The 20,988-nt window shown below is 50.2% G+C and overlaps 1 protein-coding gene across 3 annotated transcripts in view; it reads left to right on the forward strand.

Moving 5' to 3' along the window:
- The window catches only part of SMARCD3 (SWI/SNF related BAF chromatin remodeling complex subunit D3), a 172,785-nt gene that overhangs the window by 77,005 nt on the left and 74,792 nt on the right, over positions 1-20,988 (forward strand). For all 3 annotated transcript variants that reach the window (XR_012858363.1, XM_075847583.1, XM_075847582.1), the window contains exons 2-5: positions 13,352-13,542; positions 13,639-13,681; positions 18,480-18,602; positions 19,184-19,306. Coding sequence is in view for 2 of the 3 variants with exons in the window: in XM_075847583.1 (XP_075703698.1) it covers positions 13,352-13,542; positions 13,639-13,681; positions 18,480-18,602; positions 19,184-19,306 (480 nt within the window). In the remaining variant the exon portion in view is untranslated. The remainder of the gene's footprint in view (positions 1-13,351; positions 13,543-13,638; positions 13,682-18,479; positions 18,603-19,183; positions 19,307-20,988) is intronic.

Genomic DNA, 20,988 nt, shown 5'->3' on the forward strand with positions numbered 1-20,988 from the left:
TACTCATCCCTCTACTCTATGTATACTACTACTACACTCATCCTCCACTGTATAATATCTATGTATCCCTCTACTCTATGTATACTACTACTACTACTACACCCATCCTCCACTGTATAATATCTACTCATCCCTCTACTCTATGTATACTATACTACTACTACACTCATCCTCCACTGTATAATATCTATGTATCCCTCTACTCTATGTATACTACTACTACTACACCCATCCTCCACTGTATAATATCTACGTATCCCTCTACTCTATGTATACTACTACTACACCCATCCTCCACTGTATAATATCTACGTATCCCTCTACTCTATGTATACTACTACTACTACTACACTCATCCTCCACTGTATAATATCTATGTATCTCTCTACTCTATGTATACTACTACTACTACTACACCCATCCTCCACTGTATAATATCTACGTATCCCTCTACTCTATGTATACTACTACTACTACACTCATCCTCCACTGTATAATATCTACGTATCCCTCTACTCTATGCATACTACTACTACTACTACTACACTCATCCTCCACTGTATAATATCTACTCATCCCTCTACTCTATGTATACTACTACTACTACACTCATCCTCCACTGTATAATATCTATGTATCCCTCTACTCTATGTATACTACTACTACACCCATCCTCCACTGTATAATATCTACTCATCCCTCTACTCTATGTATACTACTACTACTACTACACTCATCCTCCACTGTATAATATCTACTCATCCCTCTACTCTATGTATACTACTACTACTACACTCATCCTCCACTGTATAATATCTATGTATCCCTCTACTCTATGTATACTACTACTACACCCATCCTCCACTGTATAATATCTACTCATCCCTCTACTCTATGTATACTACTACTACACTACTACTACACTCATCCTCCACTGTATAATATCTACTCATCCCTCTACTCTATGTATACTACTACTACTACTACACTCATCCTCCACTGTATAATATCTACGTATCTCTCTACTCTATGTATACTACTACTACTACTACTACTACTACTACACTCATCCTCCACTGTATAATATCTACTCATCCCTCTACTCTATGTATACTACTACTACTACTACTACTACTACACTCATCCTCCACTGTATAATATCTATGTATCCCTCTACTCTATGTATACTACTACTACTACACTCATCCTCCACTGTATAATATCTACTCATCCCTCTACTCTATGTATACTACTACTACTACTACTACTACACTCATCCTCCACTGTATAATATCTACTCATCCCTCTACCCTCTGTATACTACTACTACTACTACTACTACACTCATCCTCCACTGTATGATATCTATGTATCCCTCTACTCTCTGTATACTACTACTACTACTACTACACTCATCCTCCACTGTATGATATCTACGTATCTCTCTACTCTATGTATACTACTACTACAACTACTACTACTACTACACTCATCCTCCACTGTATAATATCTACTCATCCCTCTACCCTCTGTATACTACTACTACTACTACTACTACTACACTCATCCTCCACTGTATGATATCTATGTATCCCTCTACTCTCTGTATACTACTACTACTACTACTACACCCATCCTCCACTGTATGATATCTATGTATCCCTCTACTCTATGTATACTACTACTACTACACTCATCCTCCACTGTATAATATCTATGTATCCCTCTACTCTATGTATACTACTACTACTACTACTACTACTACTACTACTACTACTACACTCATCCTCCACTGTATGATATCTACTCATCCCTCTACTCTATGTATACTACTACTACTACACCCATCCTCCACTGTATGATATCTATGTATCCCTCTACTCTATGTATACTACTACTACTACTACTACACTCATCCTCCACTGTATAATATCTACGTATCCCTCTAATCTATGTATACTACTACTACACTCATCCTCCACTGTATAATATCTACTCATCCCTCTACTCTATGTATACTACTACTACACTCATCCTCCACTGTATAATATCTACGTATCCCTCTACTCTATGTATACTACTAATACTACTACTACTACTACTACACTCATCCTCCACTGTATGATATCTATGTATCTCTCTACTCTATGTATACTACTACTACTACACTCATCCTCCACTGTATAATATCTACGTATCCCTCTACTCTATGTATACTACTACTACTACTACTACTACTACTACTACTACTACACTCATCCTCCACTGTATGATATCTACTCATCCCTCTACTCTATTTATACTACTACTACTACACCCATCCTCCACTGTATGATATCTATGTATCCCTCTACTCTATGTATACTACTACTACTACACTCATCCTCCACTGTATGATATCTATGTATCTCTCTACTCTATGTATACTACTACTACTACACTCATCCTCCACTGTATAATATCTACGTATCCCTCTACTCTATGTATACTACTACTACTACTACACTCATCCTCCACTGTATGATATCTATGTATCTCTCTACTCTATGTATACTACTACTACTACTACTACACTCATCCTCCACTGTATAATATCTATGTATCCCTCTACTCTACGTATACTACTACTACTACACTCAGCCTCCACTTTATAATATCTATGTATCCCTCTACTCTACGTATACTACTACTACCCTCATCCTCCACTGTATAATATCTACTCATCCCTCTACTCTATGTATACTACTACTACACTCATCCTCCACTGTATAATATCTATGTATCCCTCTACTCTATGTATACTACTACTACTACACCCATCCTCCACTGTATAATATCTACTCATCCCTCTACTCTATGTATACTACTACTACTAGTACTACTACTACTACTACTACTACTACTACTACTACTACTACTACTACACTCATCCTCCACTGTATAATATCTACTCATCCCTCTACTCTATGTATACTACTACTACTACTACACTCATCCTCCACTGTATGATATCTATGTATCCCTCTACTCTATGTATACTACTACTACTACTACACTCATCCTCCACTGTATAATATCTATGTATCCCTCTACTCTATGTATACTACTACTACTACACCCATCCTCCACTGTATAATATCTACGTATCCCTCTACTCTATGTATACTACTACTACACCCATCCTCCACTGTATAATATCTACGTATCCCTCTACTCTATGTATACTACTACTACTACTACTACACTCATCCTCCACTGTATAATATCTATGTATCTCTCTACTCTATGTATACTACTACTACTACTACTACTACACCCATCCTCCACTGTATAATATCTACGTATCCCTCTACTCTATGTATACTACTACTACTACTACTACTACTACTACACTCATCCTCCACTGTATAATATCTACGTATCCCTCTACTCTATGTATACTACTACTACACCCATCCTCCACTGTATAATAGCTACGTATCCCTCTACTCTATGTATACTACTACTACTACTACACCCATCCTCCACTGTATAATATCTACTCATCCCTCTACTATATGTATACTACTACTACACTCATCCTCCACTGTATAATATCTACGTATCCCTCTACTCTATGTATACTACTACTACTACACTCATCCTCCACTGTATAATATCTACGTATCCCTCTACTCTATGTATACTACTACTACTAGTACTACTACTACACTCATCCTCCACTGTATAATATCTACTCATCCCTCTACTCAATGTATACTACTACTACTACTACACTCATCCTCCACTGTATAATATCTATGTATCCCTCTACTCTATGTATACTACTACTACACCCATCCTCCACTGTATAATATCTACTCATCCCTCTACTCTATGTATACTACTACTACTACTACACTACTACTACACTCATCCTCCACTGTATAATATCTACTCATCCCTCTACTCTATGTATACTACTACTACTACTACTACACTACTACTACACTCATCCTCCACTGTATAATATCTACTCATCCCTCTACTCTATGTATACTACTACTACTACTACTACTACTACTACTACACTCATCCTCCACTGTATAATATCTATGTATCCCTCTACCCTATGTATACTACTACTACTACTACTACTACTACTACTACTACTACTACTACACTCATCCTCCACTGTATAATATCTACGTATCCCTCTACTCTATGTATACTACTACTACTACACTCATCCTCCACTATATATTATACTGACCACTGTATACATTATTCCTCTCCGGCCTCCACTATATATTATACTGACCACTGTATACATTACTCCTCTCCGGCCTCCACTGTATATTATACTGACCACTGTATACATTACTCCTCTCCGGCCTCCACTATATATTATACTGACCACTGTATACATTACTCCTCTCCGGCCTCCACTATATATTATACTGACCACTGTATACATTACTCCTCTCCGGCCTCCACTATATATTATACTGACCACTGTATACATTACTCCTCTCCGGCCTCCACTATATATTATACTGACCACTGTATACATTACTCCTCTCCGGCCTCCACTATATATTATACTGACCACTGTATACATTACTCCTCTCCGGCCTCCACTATATATTATACTGACCACTGTATACATTACTCCTCTCCGGCCTCCACTATATATTATACTGACCACTGTATACATTACTCCTCTCCGGCCTCCACTATATATTATACTGACCACTGTATAGATTACTCCTCTCCCGCCTCCACTATATATTATACTGACCACTGTATACATTATTCCTCTCCGGCCTCCACTATATATTATACTGACCACTGTATACATTACTCCTCTCCGGCCTCCACTATATATTATACTGACCTCTGTATACATTATTCCTCTCCGGCCTCCACTATATATTATACTGACCACTGTATAGATTATTCCTCTCCGGCCTCCACTATATATTATACTGACCACTGTATACATTACTCCTCTCCGGCCTCCACTATATATTATACTGACCACTGTATACATTACTCCTCTCCGGCCTCCACTGTATATTATACTGACCACTGCATACATTACTCCTCTCCGGCCTCCACTGTATATTATACTGACCTCTGTATACATTACTCCTCTCCGGCCTCCACTATATATTATACTGACCACTGTATACATTACTCCTCTCCGGCCTCCACTATATATTATATTGACCACTGTATAGATTATTCCTCTCCAGCCTCCACTATATATTATACTGACCACTGCATACATTACTCCTCTCCGGCCTCCACTATATATTATACTGACCACTGTATACATTACTCCTCTCCGGCCTCCACTATATATTATACTGACCACTGTATAGATTATTCCTCTCCGGCCTCCACTATATATTATACTGACCACTGTATACATTACTCCTCTCCGGCCTCCACTGTATATTATACTGACCACTGTATACATTACTCCTCTCCGGCCTCCACTATATATTATACTGACCACTGTATACATTACTCCTCTCCGGCCTCCACTATATATTATACTGACCACTGTATAGATTACTCCTCTCCCGCCTCCACTATATATTATACTGACCACTGTATAGATTATTCCTCTCCGGCCTCCACTATATATTATACTGACCACTGTATACATTACTCCTCTCCGGCCTCCACTATATATTATATTGACCACTGTATAGATTATTCCTCTCCAGCCTCCACTATATATTATACTGACCACTGCATACATTACTCCTCTCCGGCCTCCACTATATATTATACTGACCACTGTATACATTACTCCTCTCCGGCCTCCACTATATATTATACTGACCACTGTATAGATTATTCCTCTCCGGCCTCCACTATATATTATACTGACCACTGTATACATTACTCCTCTCCGGCCTCCACTGTATATTATACTGACCACTGTATACATTACTCCTCTCCGGCCTCCACTATATATTATACTGACCACTGCATACATTACTCCTCTCCGGCCTCCACTATATATTATACTGACCACTGTATAGATTATTCCTCTCCCGCCTCCACTATATATTATACTGACCACTGTATACATTACTCCTCTCCGGCCTCCACTATATATTATACTGACCTCTGTATACATTACTCCTCTCCGGCCTCCACTGTATATTATACTGACCTCTGTATACATTACTCCTCTCCGGCCTCCACTATATATTATACTGACCACTGTATACATTACTCCTCTCCGGCCTCCACTGTATATTATACTGACCACTGTATAGATTATTCCTCTCCGGCCTCCACTATATATTATACTGACCACTGTATACATTACTCCTCTCCGGCCTCCACTATATATTATACTGACCACTGTATACATTACTCCTCTCCGGCCTCCACTATATATTATACTGACCACTGTATAGATTATTCCTCTCCGGCCTCCACTATATATTATACTGACCCCTGTATACATTACTCCTCTCCGGCCTCCACTATATATTATACTGACCACTGTATACATTACTCCTCTCCGGCCTCCACTATATATTATACTGACCACTGTATAGATTATTCCTCTCCGGCCTCCACTATATATTATACTGACCCCTGTATACATTACTCCTCTCCGGCCTCCACTATATATTATACTGACCACTGTATAGATTACTCCTCTCCGGCCTCCACTGTATATTATACTGACCACTGTATACATTATTCCTCTCCGGCCTCCACTGTATATTATACTGACCACTGTATACATTACTCCTCTCCGGCCTCCACTATATATTATACTGACCTCTGTATACATTATTCCTCTCCGGCCTCCACTGTATATTATACTGACCACTGTATACATTACTCCTCTCCGGCCTCCACTGTATATTATACTGACCACTGTATACATTATTCCTCTCCGGCCTCCACTATATATTATACTGACCACTGTATACATTACTCCTCTCCGGCCTCCACTATATATTATACTGACCACTGTATAGATTACTCCTCTCCGGCCTCCACTATATATTATACTGACCACTGTATAGATTATTCCTCTCCGGCCTCCACTATATATTATACTGACCACTGTATACATTACTCCTCTCCGGCCTCCACTATATATTATACTGACCACTGTATACATTACTCCTCTCCGGCCTCCACTGTATATTATACTGACCTCTGTATACATTACTCCTCTCCGGCCTCCACTATATATTATACTGACCACTGTATAGATTACTCCTCTCCGGCCTCCACTATATATTATACTGACCACTGTATAGATTATTCCTCTCCGGCCTCCACTGTATATTATACTGACCACTGTATACATTACTCCTCTCCGGCCTCCACTATATATTATACTGACCTCTGTATACATTATTCCTCTCCGGCCTCCACTATATATTATACTGACCACTGTATACATTACTCCTCTCCGGCCTCCACTATATATTATACTGACCACTGTATACATTATTCCTCTCCGGCCTCCACTGTATATTATACTGACCACTGTATAGATTATTCCTCTCCGGCCTCCACTATATATTATACTGACCACTGTATACATTACTCCTCTCCGGCCTCCACTGTATATTATACTGACCACTGTATACATTACTCCTCTCCGGCCTCCACTATATATTATACTGACCACTGTATAGATTATTCCTCTCCGGCCTCCACTATATATTATACTGACCACTGTATACATTACTCCTCTCCGGCCTCCACTGTATATTATACTGACCACTGTATACATTACTCCTCTCCGGCCTCCACTATATATTATACTGACCACTGTATACATTACTCCTCTCCGGCCTCCACTGTATATTATACTGACCACTGTATACATTACTCCTCTCCGGCCTCCACTATATATTATACTGACCTCTGTATACATTACTCCTCTCCGGCCTCCACTATATATTATACTGACCACTGTATAGATTATTCCTCTCCGGCCTCCACTATATATTATGCTGACCACTGTATACATTACTCCTCTCCGGCCTCCACTGTATATTATACTGACCACTGTATACATTACTCCTCTCCGGCCTCCACTATATATTATACTGACCACTGTATAGATTATTCCTCTCCGGCCTCCACTATATATTATACTGACCACTGTATACATTATTCCTCTCCGGCCTCCACTATATATTATACTGACCACTGTATAGATTATTCCTCTCCAGCCTCCACTATATATTATACTGACCACTGTATAGATTATTCCTCTCCGGCCTCCACTATATATTATACTGACCACTGTATACATTACTCCTCTCCGGCCTCCACTGTATATTATACTGACCACTGTATACATTACTCCTCTCCGGCCTCCACTATATATTATACTGACCACTGTATAGATTATTCCTCTCCGGCCTCCACTATATATTATACTGACCACTGTATACATTATTCCTCTCCGGCCTCCACTATATATTATACTGACCACTGTATAGATTATTCCTCTCCAGCCTCCACTATATATTATACTGACCTCTGTATACATTACTCCTCTCCGGCCTCCACTATATATTATACTGACCACTGTATAGATTATTCCTCTCCGGCCTCCACTATATATTATACTGACCTCTGTATACATTACTCCTCTCCGGCCTCCACTATATATTACACTGACCACTGTATAGATTATTCCTCTCCGGCCTCCACTATATATTATACTGACCACTGTATACATTACTCCTCTCCGGCCTCCACTGTATATTATACTGACCACTGTATACATTACTCCTCTCCGGCCTCCACTATATATTATACTGACCACTGTATACATTATTCCTCTCCGGCCTCCACTATATATTATACTGACCACTGTATACATTACTCCTCTCCGGCCTCCACTGTATATTATACTGACCACTGTATACATTACTCCTCTCCGGCCTCCACTATATATTATATTGACCACTGTATACATTACTCCTCTCCGGCCTCCACTATATATTATACTGACCACTGTATAGATTATTCCTCTCCAGCCTCCACTATATATTATACTGACCACTGTATAGATTATTCCTCTCCGGCCTCCACTATATATTATACTGACCACTGTATACATTACTCCTCTCCGGCCTCCACTATATATTATACTGACCACTGTATACATTACTCCTCTCCGGCCTCCACTGTATATTATACTGACCACTGTATAGATTATTCCTCTCCAGCCTCCACTATATATTATACTGACCACTGTATAGATTATTCCTCTCCGGCCTCCACTATATATTATACTGACCACTGTATAGATTATTCCTCTCCGGCCTCCACTATATATTATACTGACCACTGTATACATTACTCCTCTCCGGCCTCCACTATATATTATACTGACCACTGTATACATTATTCCTCTCCGGCCTCCACTATATATTATACTGACCACTGTATACATTACTCCTCTCCGGCCTCCACTGTATATTATACTGACCACTGTATACATTACTCCTCTCCGGCCTCCACTATATATTATACTGACCACTGTATACATTACTCCTCTCCGGCCTCCTTTATAGTATGGTGACGTGCTGAGATAATGAAGCTGATGTGTGTTATTTAGAGCTGCGTTGTTCGGGACAGGTGCATTACTATCCTGGGCTTTGGCAATGTCAGTGGTGGATTTCTAAAGTGAAGGAAGAGAAATAATGTCCAGGGAAGTGCGGTCGCTCCGTGTCGGGGGAAGTGCTGTCGCTCTGTGTCGGGGAGACGTGCTGTCGCTCTGTGTCGGGGAGACGTGCTGTCGCTCTGCGTCGGGGAGACGTGCTGTCGCTCTGCGTCGGGGAGACGTGCTGTCGCTCTGTGTCGGGGAGACGTGCTGTCGCTCTGTGTCGGGGAGACGTGCTGTCGCTCTGTGTCGGGGAGACGTGCTGTCGCTCTGCGTCGGGGAGACGTGCTGTCGCTCTGCGTCGGGGAGACGTGCTGTCGCTCTGTGTCGGGGAGACGTGCTGTCGCTCTGTGTCGGGGAGACGTGCTGTCGCTCTGTGTCGGGGAGACGTGCTGTCGCTCTGTGTCGGGGAGACGTGCTGTCGCTCTGTGTCGGGGAGACGTGCTGTCGCTCTGTGTCGGGGAGACGTGCTGTCGCTCTGTGTCGGGGAGACGTGCTGTCGCTCTGTGTCGGGGAGACGTGCTGTCGCTCTGTGTCGGGGAGACGTGCTGTCGCTCCGTGTCGGGGAGACGTGCTGTCGCTCCGTGTCGGGGAGACGTGCTGTCGCTCCGTGTCGGGGAGACGTGCGGTCGCTCCGTGTCGGGGAGACGTGCTGTCGCTCTGTGTCGGGGAGACGTGCTGTCGCTCCGTGTCGGGGAGACGTGCTGTCGCTCCGTGTCGGGGAGACGTGCTGTCGCTCCGTGTCGGGGAGACGTGCTGTCGCTCCGTGTCGGGGAGACGTGCTGTCGCTCCGTGTCGGGGAGACGTGCTGTCGCTCCGTGTCGGGGAGACGTGCTGTCGCTCTGTGTCGGGGAGACGTGCTGTCGCTCTGTGTCGGGGAGACGTGCTGTCGCTCTGTGTCGGGTAGACGTGCTGTCGCTCTGTGTCGGGTAGACGTGCTGTCGCTCTGTGTCGGGGAGACGTGCTGTCGCTCTGTGTCGGGGAGACGTGCTGTCGCTCTGTGTCGGGGAGACGTGCTGTCGCTCTGTGTCGGGGAGACGTACGGTCGCTCCGCGTCGGGGAGACGTGCGGTCGCTCCGTGTCGGGGAGACGTGCTGTCGCTCCGTGTCGGGGAGACGTGCTGTCGCTCCGTGTCGGGGAGACGTGCTGTCGCTCCGTGTCGGGGAGACGTGCGGTCGCTCCGTGTCGGGGAGACGTGCTGTCGCTCCGTGTCGGGGAGACGTGCTGTCGCTCCGTGTCGGGGGAAGTGCTGTCGCTCTGTGTCGGGGAGACGTGCTGTCGCTCTGTGTCGGGGAGACGTGCTGTCGCTCTGTGTCGGTGAGACGTGCTGTCGCTCTGTGTCGGTGAGACGTGCGGTCGCTCTGTGGCGGGGAGACGTGCTGTCGCTCTGTGTCGGGGAGACGTGCTGTCGCTCTGTGTCGGGGAGACGTGCTGTCGCTCTGTGTCGGGGAGACGTGCTGTCGCTCTGTGTCGGGGAGACGTGCTGTCGCTCTGTGTCGGGGAGACGTGCTGTCGCTCTGTGTCGGGGAGACGTGCTGTCGCTCTGTGTCGGGGAGACGTGCTGTCGCTCTGTGTCGGGGAGACGTGCTGTCGCTCTGTGTCGGGGAGACGTGCGGTCGCTCCGTGTCGGGGAGACGTGCGGTCGCTCCGTGTCGGGGAGACGTGCTGTCGCTCCGTGTCGGTGAGACGTGCTGTCGCTCCGTGTCGGGGAGACGTGCGGTCGCTCCGTGTCGGGGAGACGTGCGGTCGCTCCGTGTCGGGGAGACGTGCGGTCGCTCCGTGTCGGGGAGACGTGCGGTCGCTCCGTGTCGGGGAGACGTGCGGTCGCTCCGTGTCGGGGAGACGTGCTGTCGCTCCGTGTCGGGGAGACGTGCTGTCGCTCCGTGTCGGGGAGACGTGCGGTCGCTCCGTGTCGGGGAGACGTGCGGTCGCTCCGTGTCGGGGAGACGTGCTGTCGCTCCGTGTCGGGGAGACGTGCGGTCGCTCCGTGTCGGGGAGACGTGCGGTCGCTCCGTGTCGGGGAGACGTGCGGTCGCTCCGTGTCGGGGAGACGTGCGGTCGCTCCGTGTCGGGGAGACGTGCGGTCGCTCCGTGTCGGGTAGACGTGCGGTCGCTCCGTGTCGGGGAGACGTGCGGTCGCTCCGTGTCGGGGAGACGTGCGGTCGTTCTGTTTCGTGGTTCTCCAGACCGTCCCAGAAGATGCTGGAGGAAGTCAGAACTTCATCCTGGGTCCTACATGACGCTCTCCCCATTACTGAAGTGACACTGCAGGAGGCGCTATACAGGCTGCACACATCACATGAGGGGTGCCAGGAGGAGACGACCAATGTACAGGAAGGACATCGTGGACTAAGAAACGTCTGCTAAAGGGGCAATAGCAGGATTAGAGCCGAGGGGGCACTTACTTCTTCCACGGAAGGCGATCTCTCCGCTTTGATGTGATGTTTGTTCTGGTCTTCGGTCCCTTTATCTCCTTTATATGTTGAGGACCAGATATTGACGTGTCCACGAGTGGTAGCAAATAAAAGCCTTTCCATGGAGGCGCTTACGCCCCACGTCTGTAGATGAGGGGTCCGCAGGTGACGATTCTCCAGGCTTTGGTTTTTAGTTATACTTTTCGGGACCCTTCATGGGAAAATGATGAAGTGACCGGGATGAAGGTTTCTCTGGAGCGATGAGAAGACACGACTGTGCGGGAGAGGAGAACCGTGGAAAACCACGTCCCCGAGGAGCCGGAGACTGGAAGACATGGAGATTGTGACCAGGGGTGGAGTGCTCGTAGATATCGAACGTGCCCACCTACCAGCCACCCCCAATCATCTGTGTATATGCCCAGCCCCCACTACATGTAACATATATACACATATATATATGTGTGTGTGTGTGTATAATGTGTATATGGGATTCCCTGTATAAGTTCATGTTTATCAGATGCCGGATTTAAACCCCAAGGCTCCGTTCACACACATTTTCTTTTTGGCGCTAGTTTTCACACAGAAACCACGTCAGAATAAATAAATGGGCCAAATTATCCCCCAATGATTTCAATGGGAGGCATCGGCGTCTGTCTTTGCCAGGTGCCATTTGGCCGCTCGCGGGAACAATAAGTGGCGTGCGCTTTCTTCGAGTAGTTTCCTCCTCTGATCTCCCATTGAAATCAATGGAAAGCAGAAAATACCAGCGGCGCCTGTTTGCAGCGTTTTTTGCAATAAATTGAACGGCTGCGGGAAAAAAAGTTTCAAACAACGCCGGCAAGTGCACAAAACTGTGTGAACGAGGCCTTAGGGCAGCAAGTTAGGAGGATGCTCAGAGCCCCCACGCCCATTACGTCCAACATGGGCGGGAACGCACATAGAAATCCATTCTTCCCCCCCCCACTTCTTTGTAGGACTGGTTCCCCCGTATCTCTCGCCGCGTAGATCTGTACCGGGGTGCTTTGCCGCATAGATTGGGACTGTCCCCTTATTGTTGGACAGGTTGTACTTTGTTGCTGTGTCTGACTCCATTACTGCGCCATCCTTGCGTGGGGTATAAGGTCAGGGCCGATGGCCACTCACTAGGGACAGAATCGCTTCGGATTAGTGTCTCCTTGCCGCTATATTCTTTCACGTGACGCCTTTTTTTTGTGTGTTTGGACTTCTATCATACACAATATTATGGGCTAATCATGACCTTTGTGTTTTGTCTCCTAAGCGCCCCGGGATGCCCTCTGGGGCCCGAATGCCGCATCAAGGTGCTCCAATGGGCCCTCCAGGACCGCCATTTGGTGGAAGTCCATCTGTCCGTCCCGGGATTCCACCAACGGTAATGGAACCAACCAGGAAACGTTCAGCTCCACCACAAGTTCAACAGCAAACGACCCCCACACAGGGGAGGAGCCGAAGGTGAGCGACTAATTCCAACAGGATGTTACGGCTGTGCGACGGGGTAGAGATCGTGACCATATAAAAACCATTCACTTTTCTATTCCCACAATTCAGTGCTAAAAGACGGAAGATGGCGGACAAGATTCTCCCACAGCGGGTAAGTAGCACATGTCACACAATGTTACCTCACCCCTCCTGTGAGTGCAGCCTCTCCTCCCCGGTCACGCCTCCTGTGAGTGCAGCCTCTCCTTCCCGGTCACCCCTCCTGTGAGTGCAGCCTCTCCTCCCTGGTCACTCCCTCCTTCGAGTGCAGCCTCTCCCCCTCGGTCACCGCTCCTGTGAGTGCAGCCTCTCCTCCCCGGTCACCCCTCCTGTGAGTGCAGCCTCTCCCCCTCGGTCACCCCTCCTGTGAGTGCATCCTCTCCTACCCGGTCACCCCTCCTGTGAGTGCAGCCTCTCCTCCTCGGTTCACTCCCTCCTGTGAGTGCAGCCTCTCCTCCTCGGGTCGCTCTCTCCTGTGAGTGCAGCCTCTCCTCCCTGGTCACTCCCTCCTTCGAGTGCAGCCTCTTCTCCCCGGTCACCCCTCCTGTGAGTGCAGCCTCTCCTCCCCGGTCACCCCTCCTGTGAGTGCAGCCTCTCCCCCTCGGTCACCCCTCCTGTGAGTGCATCCTCTCCTACCCGGTCACCCCTCCTGTGAGTGCAGCCTCTCCTCCTCGGTTCACTCCCTCCTGTGAGTGCAGCCTCTCCTCCTCGGGTCGCTCTCTCCTGTGAGTGCAGCCTCTCCTCCTCGGGTAGCCCCCTCCTGTGAGTGCAGCCTCTCCTCCTCGGGTCGCCCCCTCCTGTGAGTGCAGCCTCTCCTCCCCGGGCACCCCTCCTGTGAGTGCAGCCTCTCCTCCACGGGTAGCCCCCTCCTGTGAGTGCAGCCTCTCCTCCCCGGTCACCCCTCCTGTGAGTGCAGCCTCTCCTCCCCGGTCACCCCTCCTGTGAGTGCAGCCTCTCCCCCTCGGTCACCCCTCCTGTGAGTGCATCCTCTCCTACCCGGTCACCCCTCCTGTGAGTGCAGCCTCTCCTCCTCAGTTCACTCCCTCCTGTGAGTGCAGCCTCTCCTCCTCGGGTCGCTCTCTCCTGTGAGTGCAGCCTCTCCTCCTCGGGTAGCCCCCTCCTGTGAGTGCAGCCTCTCCTACTCGGGTAGCCCCCTCCTGTGAGTGCAGCCTCTCCTCCTCGGGTCGCCCCCTCCTGTGAGTGCAGCCTCTCCTCCCCGGGCACCCCTCCTGTGAGTGCAGCCTCTCCTCCTCGGGTAGCCCCTCCTGTGAGTGCAGCCTCTCCTCCTCGGGTCACTCCATCCTGTGAGTGCAGCCTCTCCTCCTCCGGTCGCCCCCTCCTGTGAGTGCAGCCTCTTCTCCCCGGTCACCCCTCCTGTGAGTGCAGCCTCTCCTCCCCGGTCACGCCTCCTGTGAGTGCAGCCTCTCCTCCCCGGTTACCCCTCCTGTGAGTGCAGCCTCTCCTCCCTGGTCACTCCCTCCTTCGAGTGCAGCCTCTCCCCCTCGGTCACCCCTCCTGTGAGTGCAGCCTCTTCTCACCGGTCACCCCTCCTGTGAGTGCAGCCTCTCCTCCCCGGTCACCCCTCCTGTGAGTGCAGCCTCTCCCCCTCGGTCACCCCTCCTGTGAGTGCAGCCTCTCCCCCTCGGTCACCCCTCCTGCGAGTGCAGCCTCTCCTCCCCGGTCACCCCCTCCTGTGAGTGCAGCCTCTCCTCCTCGGGTCGCTCCCTCCTGTGAGTGCAGCCTCTCCTCCTCGGGTAGCCCCCTCCTGTGAGTGCAGCCTCTCCTCCTCGGGTCGCCCCCTCCTGTGAGTGCAGCCTCTCCTCCTCCGGTCGCCCCCTCCTGTGAGTGCAGCCTCTCCTCCCCGGTCACCCTCTCCTGTGAGTGCAGCCTCTTCTCCCCGGTCACCCCTCCTGTGAGTGCAGCCTCTCCTCCCCGGTCACCCCCTCCTGTGAGTGCAGCCTCTTCTCCCCGGTCACCCCCTCCTGTGAGTGCAGCCTCTTCTCCCCGGTCACCCTTCCTGTGAGTGCAGCCTCTCCTCCCCGGTCACCCCTCCTGTGAGTGCAGCCTCTCCTCCCCGGTCACCCCTCCTGTGAGTGCAGCCTCTTCTCCCCGGTCACCCTTCCTGTGAGTGCAGCCTCTCCTCCCCGGTCACCCCCTCCTGTGAGTGCAGCCTCTCCTCCCCGGTCACCCCTCCTTTGAGTGCAGCCTCTCCTCCCCGGTCACCCCTCCTGTGAGTGCAGCCTCTTCTCCCCGGTCACCCCTCCTGTGAGTGTAGCCTCTCCTCCTTGGGTCGCCCCCTCCTGTGAGTGCATCCTCTCCTACCCGGTCACCCCTCCTGTGAGTGCAGCCTCTCCTCCTCGGGTCGCTCCCTCCTGTGAGTGCAGCCTCTCCTCCTCGGGTAGCTCCCTCCTGTGAGTGCAGCCTCTCCTCCTCGGGTAGCTCCCTCCTGTGAGTGCAGCCTCTCCTCCTCGGGTAGCCATCTCCTGTGAGTGCAGCCTCTCCTCCCCGGTCACCCCTCCTGTGAGTGCAGCCTCTCCTCCCCGGTCACCCCTCCTGTGAGTGCAGCCTCTCCTCCCCGGTCACCCCTCCTGTGTGTGCAGCCTCTTCTCCCCGGTCACCCCTCCTGTGAGTACAGCCTCTCCTCCCCGGTCACCCCTCCTGTGAGTGCAGCCTCTCCTCCCCGGTCACCCCTCCTGTGAGTGCAGCCTCTCCTCCCCGGTCACCCCTCCAGTGAGTGCAGCCTCTCCTCCCCGGTCACCCCCTCCTGTGAGTGCAGCCTCTTCTCCCCGGTCACCCCTCCTGTGAGTGCAGCCTCTCCTCCCCGGTCACCCCTCCTGTGAGTGCAGCCTCTCCTCCCCGGTCACCCCCTCCTGTGAGTGCAGCCTCTCCTCCCCGGTCACCTCTCCTGTGAGTGCAGCCTCTCCTCCCCGGTCACCCCTCCTGTGAGTGCAGCCTCTCCTCCCCGGTCACCCCTCCTGTGAGTGCAGCCTCTCCTCCCCGGTCACCCCTCCTGTGAGTGCAGCCTCTCCTCCCCGGTCACCCCTCCTGTGAGTGCAGCCTCTCCTCCCCGGTCACCCTCCTGTGAGTGCAGCCTCTTCTCCCCGGTCACCCGTCCTGTGAGTGAAGCCTCTCCTCCCCGGTCACCCGTCCTGTGAGTGAAGCCTCTCCTCCCCGGTCACCCGTCCTGTGAGTGCAGCCTCTCCTCCCCGGTCACCCCTCCTGTGAGTGCAGCCTCTTCTCCCCGGTCACCCCTCCTGTGAGTGAAGCCTCTTCTCCCCGGTCACCCCTCCTGTGAGTGAAGCCTCTCCTCCCCGGTCACCCCTCCTGTGAGTGAAGCCTCTCCTCCCCGGTCACCCCTCCTGTGAGTGCAGCCTCTCCTCCCCGGTCACCCTTCCTGTGAGTGCAGCCTCTCCTCCCCGGTCACCCTTCCTGTGAGTGCAGCCTCTCCTCCCCGGTCACCCCTCCTGTGAGTGCAGCTTCTCCTCCCCGGTCACCCCTCCTGTGAGTGCAGCCTCTCCTCCCCGGTCACCCCTCCCGTGAGTGCAGCCTCTCCTCCCCGGTCACCCCTCCCGTGAGTGCAGCCTCTCCTCCCCGGTCACCCCTCCTGTGAGTGAAGCCTCTCCTCCCCGGTCACCCCTCCTGTGAGTGAAGCCTCTCCTCCCCGGTCACCCCTCCTGTGAGTGCAGCCTCTCCTCCCCGGTCACCCCTCCTGTGAGTGCAGCCTCTCCTCCCCGGTCACCCCTCCTGTGAGTGCAGCCTCTCCTCCCCGGTCACCCCTCCTGTGAGTGCAGCCTCTCCTCCCCGGTCACCCCTCCTGTGAGTGCAGCCTCTCCTCCCCGGTCACCCCTCCTGTGAGTGCAGCTTCTCCTCCCCGGTCACCCCTCCTGTGAGTGCAGCCTCTTCTCCCCGGTCACCCTTCCTGTGAGTGCAGCCTCTCCTCCCCGGTCACCCCCTCCTGTGAGTGCAGCCTCTTCTCCCCGGTCACCCTTCCTGTGAGTGCAGCCTCTCCTCCCCGGTCACCCCCTCCTGTGAGTGCAGCCTCTCCTCCCCGGTCACCCCTCCTGTGAGTGCAGCTTCTCCTCCCCGGTCACCCCTCCTGTGAGTGCAGCCTCTTCTCCCCGGTCACCCTTCCTGTGAGTGCAGCCTCTCCTCCCCGGTCACCCCCTCCTGTGAGTGCAGCCTCTCCTCCCCGGTCACCCCTCCTGTGAGTGCAGCTTCTCCTCCCCGGTCACCCCTCCTGTGAGTGCAGCCTCTCCTCCCCGGTCACCCCTTCTGTGAGTGCAGCCTCTCCTCCCCGGTCACCCCTCCTGTGAGTGCAGCTTCTCCTTCTGGTCACCCCTCCTGTGAGTGCAGCCTCTCCTCCCCGGTCACCCCTTCTGTGAGTGCAGCCTCTCCTCCCCGGTCACCCCTCCTGTGAGTGCAGCTTCTCCTTCTGGTCACCCCTCCTGTGAGTGCAGCCTCTCCTCCCCGATCACCCCCTCCTGTGAGTGCAGCCTCTCCTCCCCGGTCACCCCTCCTGTGAGTGCAGCTTCTCCTCCCCGGTCACCCCTCCTGTGAGTGCAGCCTCTCCTCCCCGGTCACCCCTTCTGTGAGTGCAGCCTCTCCTTCTGGTCACCCCTCCTGTGAGTGCAGCCTCTCCTCCACGGTCACCCCCTCCTGTGAGTGCAGCTTCTCCTTCTCTCTTGTGTTTTCCGTCTCCCCGCTGATTATATTATTATGTTACTACTAGTGGAATGGCCCCTCCCTGGAGAATTCATCTGAGAGTTGTTCTCCGTCATTACTGTGACCCTGAGACTCTCTCTTTATTTTGTCGTCTTCACCCCGGAGATGGACTCTGCTTATCCTTCTAGAGCCGTATTAACACAAAGGCTGATGGAGGGATAAATCATTGAATGAGCGTTTCTCTTTATCAGATCCGAGAGCTGGTTCCCGAGTCTCAGGCTTATATGGACCTATTGGCATTTGAAAGAAAATTGGACCAAACCATAATGAGGAAACGCGTGGATATCCAAGAGGCTTTGAAGAGACCGATGAAGGTGAAGGAAAGCAGCAGAATTATCGGGGTCCATGAGTGGAGTGTAAGGGGGACCGCAGTAGCTATAGGACCGGGGTAGGTGACATTATAGATATCAGGGTCAAAGATCAAAAGATTTTCGGAATGACCCAACGGCTGATAATAGTGCGAGTGACTGATCCAGCGAGGAGCGCCTCGTGGACATCCATGATCGTCTGCCGCACGGCTTGTTGTGTGATTAGGACTTGTATTTGGGGTTGGTAATGATATAAATAATGGAGTCAACGATCAAACGTCTACAGATTCCTTTGTGTCGTTAGTCTCCATGGTCGGGTGAAATCTTCCCCTGCAAATCGCAACAATATCAGGTGAAAGACAAGTAGATCTGAACGTCTTCAGAAGAGAATTCGGCCATGTTTCTGCTCCACGTGGAGTCTTCCTTGGGCCAAACACTGCGTCTAATCCTGTTAGCGTGAAGGACGATATGTAAATAGTTGTGTGAATGCCGCCACAGGGGAGGTGATATACGGCATGCACAGCTCGTACGCCCATATACTGTCTGAAGACTCATCTCATGACTTGAACTTTTTTTTTCTCTCTCAGCAAAAGCGAAAATTGAGACTTTACATTTCAAACACATTTAACCCTGCAAAGCCAGATGCTGAGGATTCAGATGGGAGCATTGCATCCTGGGAGTTGCGTGTGGAAGGGAAACTACTTGACGATGTAAGTTGAGGTTCACTGTAGAGTCAATATCACCCGCTCTGCAGAAAAGCCTGCACCCCGAACATCTCTGAGGGTCCTTTTACACCGACCCATTTTGGCCATAACGAGCACCGAACAATGAGACATCGTTGATTGGCTTCCTCCTGTCACACGGACCTGTGGATGGGGACGAGCGCTCGTTACTCCGATCACTCGTCCTCATACTTTTCCATCATGTCGGCAGCGCGTCTCCCTGATTACACACCGAGATGTGCTGCCGACAACGATAATATATTAGGCTGCGTAAACGACACAATCAGCCGATGAACAACTACTTGCCCAATAATTGTCCGGTGTAAAAGGTCCTTAAGGCCAGAAACGAGGCACCCCACACCCTACATGATGGGAGTAGTCAGAAAGCTGACAGGGGTAGAAGTTCTGCTTCTATGAAGCCATCGTAAATAGCCGAAAGAGAAAGAGACAAATGAAAATAACGTCTTATAGAAAACGCTTCAGCTGTGCAAGAAAAACTCCCAGGTGGACGCTCCGAGCTCCAGTTACCAACACAAGAAGAGAAAAAGATAGTACACCCCTATAATGCAAAAAAGTAGAAAGCGGGAACAGTGTAGAAAAAGCCTAAATTATACACAAGGTCATCATCACTCCAACCATCATACCCTAGTCCTGACCATACGACCTCACGATCCATTATAAATTAAGAGAATCAATCAGAAGAAATCTGGAGATTACAGCATTAAGGGGGTTGTAGATCAAAGATTACGTGTGAGGAGGTATCAGGAGATTAGGGTAGAGATGTATGGAGGGGACAGGTTGTGGACAGGAGATTACGTGTGAGGAGGTATCAGGAGATTAGGGTAGAGATGTATGGAGAGGACAGGTTGTGGGCAGGAGATTACATGTGGGGGGTATCAGGAGATTAGGGTAGAGATGTATGGAGAGGACAGGTTGTGGACAGGAGATTACATGTGGGGAGGTATCAGGAGATTAGGGTAGAGATGTATGGAGAGGACAGGTTGTGGACAGGAGATTACATGTGGGGGGTATCAGGAGATTAGGGTAGAGATGTATGGAGGGGACAGGTTGTGGACAGGAGATTACATGTGGAGGTATCAGGAGATTAGGGTAGAGATGTATGGAGAGGACAGGTTGTGGACAGGAGATTACATGTGGGAGGTATCAGGAGATTAGGGTAGAGATGTATGGAGGGGACAGGTTGTGGACAGGAGATTACATGTGAGGAGGTATCAGGAGATTAGGGTAGAGATGTATGGAGGGGACAGGTTGTGGACAGGAGATTACATGTGTGGAGGTATCCGGAGATTAGGGTAGAGATGTATGGAGAGGACAGGTTGTGGACAGGAGATTACATGTGAGGAGGTATCAGGAGATTAGGGTAGAGATGTATGGAGAGGACAGGTTGTGGACAGGAGATTACATGTGGGGGGGGTATCAGGAGATTAGGGTAGAGATGTATGGAGAGGACAGTTTGTGGACAGGAGATTACATGTGGGGAGGTATCAGGAGATTAGGGTAGAGATGTATGGAGAGGACAGGTTGTGGACAGGAGATTACATGTGAGGAGGTATCAGGAGATTAGGGTAGAGATGTATGGAGAGGACAGGTTGTGGACAGGAGATTACATGTGGGGGGTATCAGGAGATTAGGGTAGAGATGTATGGAGA

This window comes from Rhinoderma darwinii (assembly GCF_050947455.1).
Source record: "Rhinoderma darwinii isolate aRhiDar2 chromosome 5 unlocalized genomic scaffold, aRhiDar2.hap1 SUPER_5_unloc_3, whole genome shotgun sequence".
Classification (NCBI taxonomy): domain Eukaryota; kingdom Metazoa; phylum Chordata; class Amphibia; order Anura; family Rhinodermatidae; genus Rhinoderma; species Rhinoderma darwinii.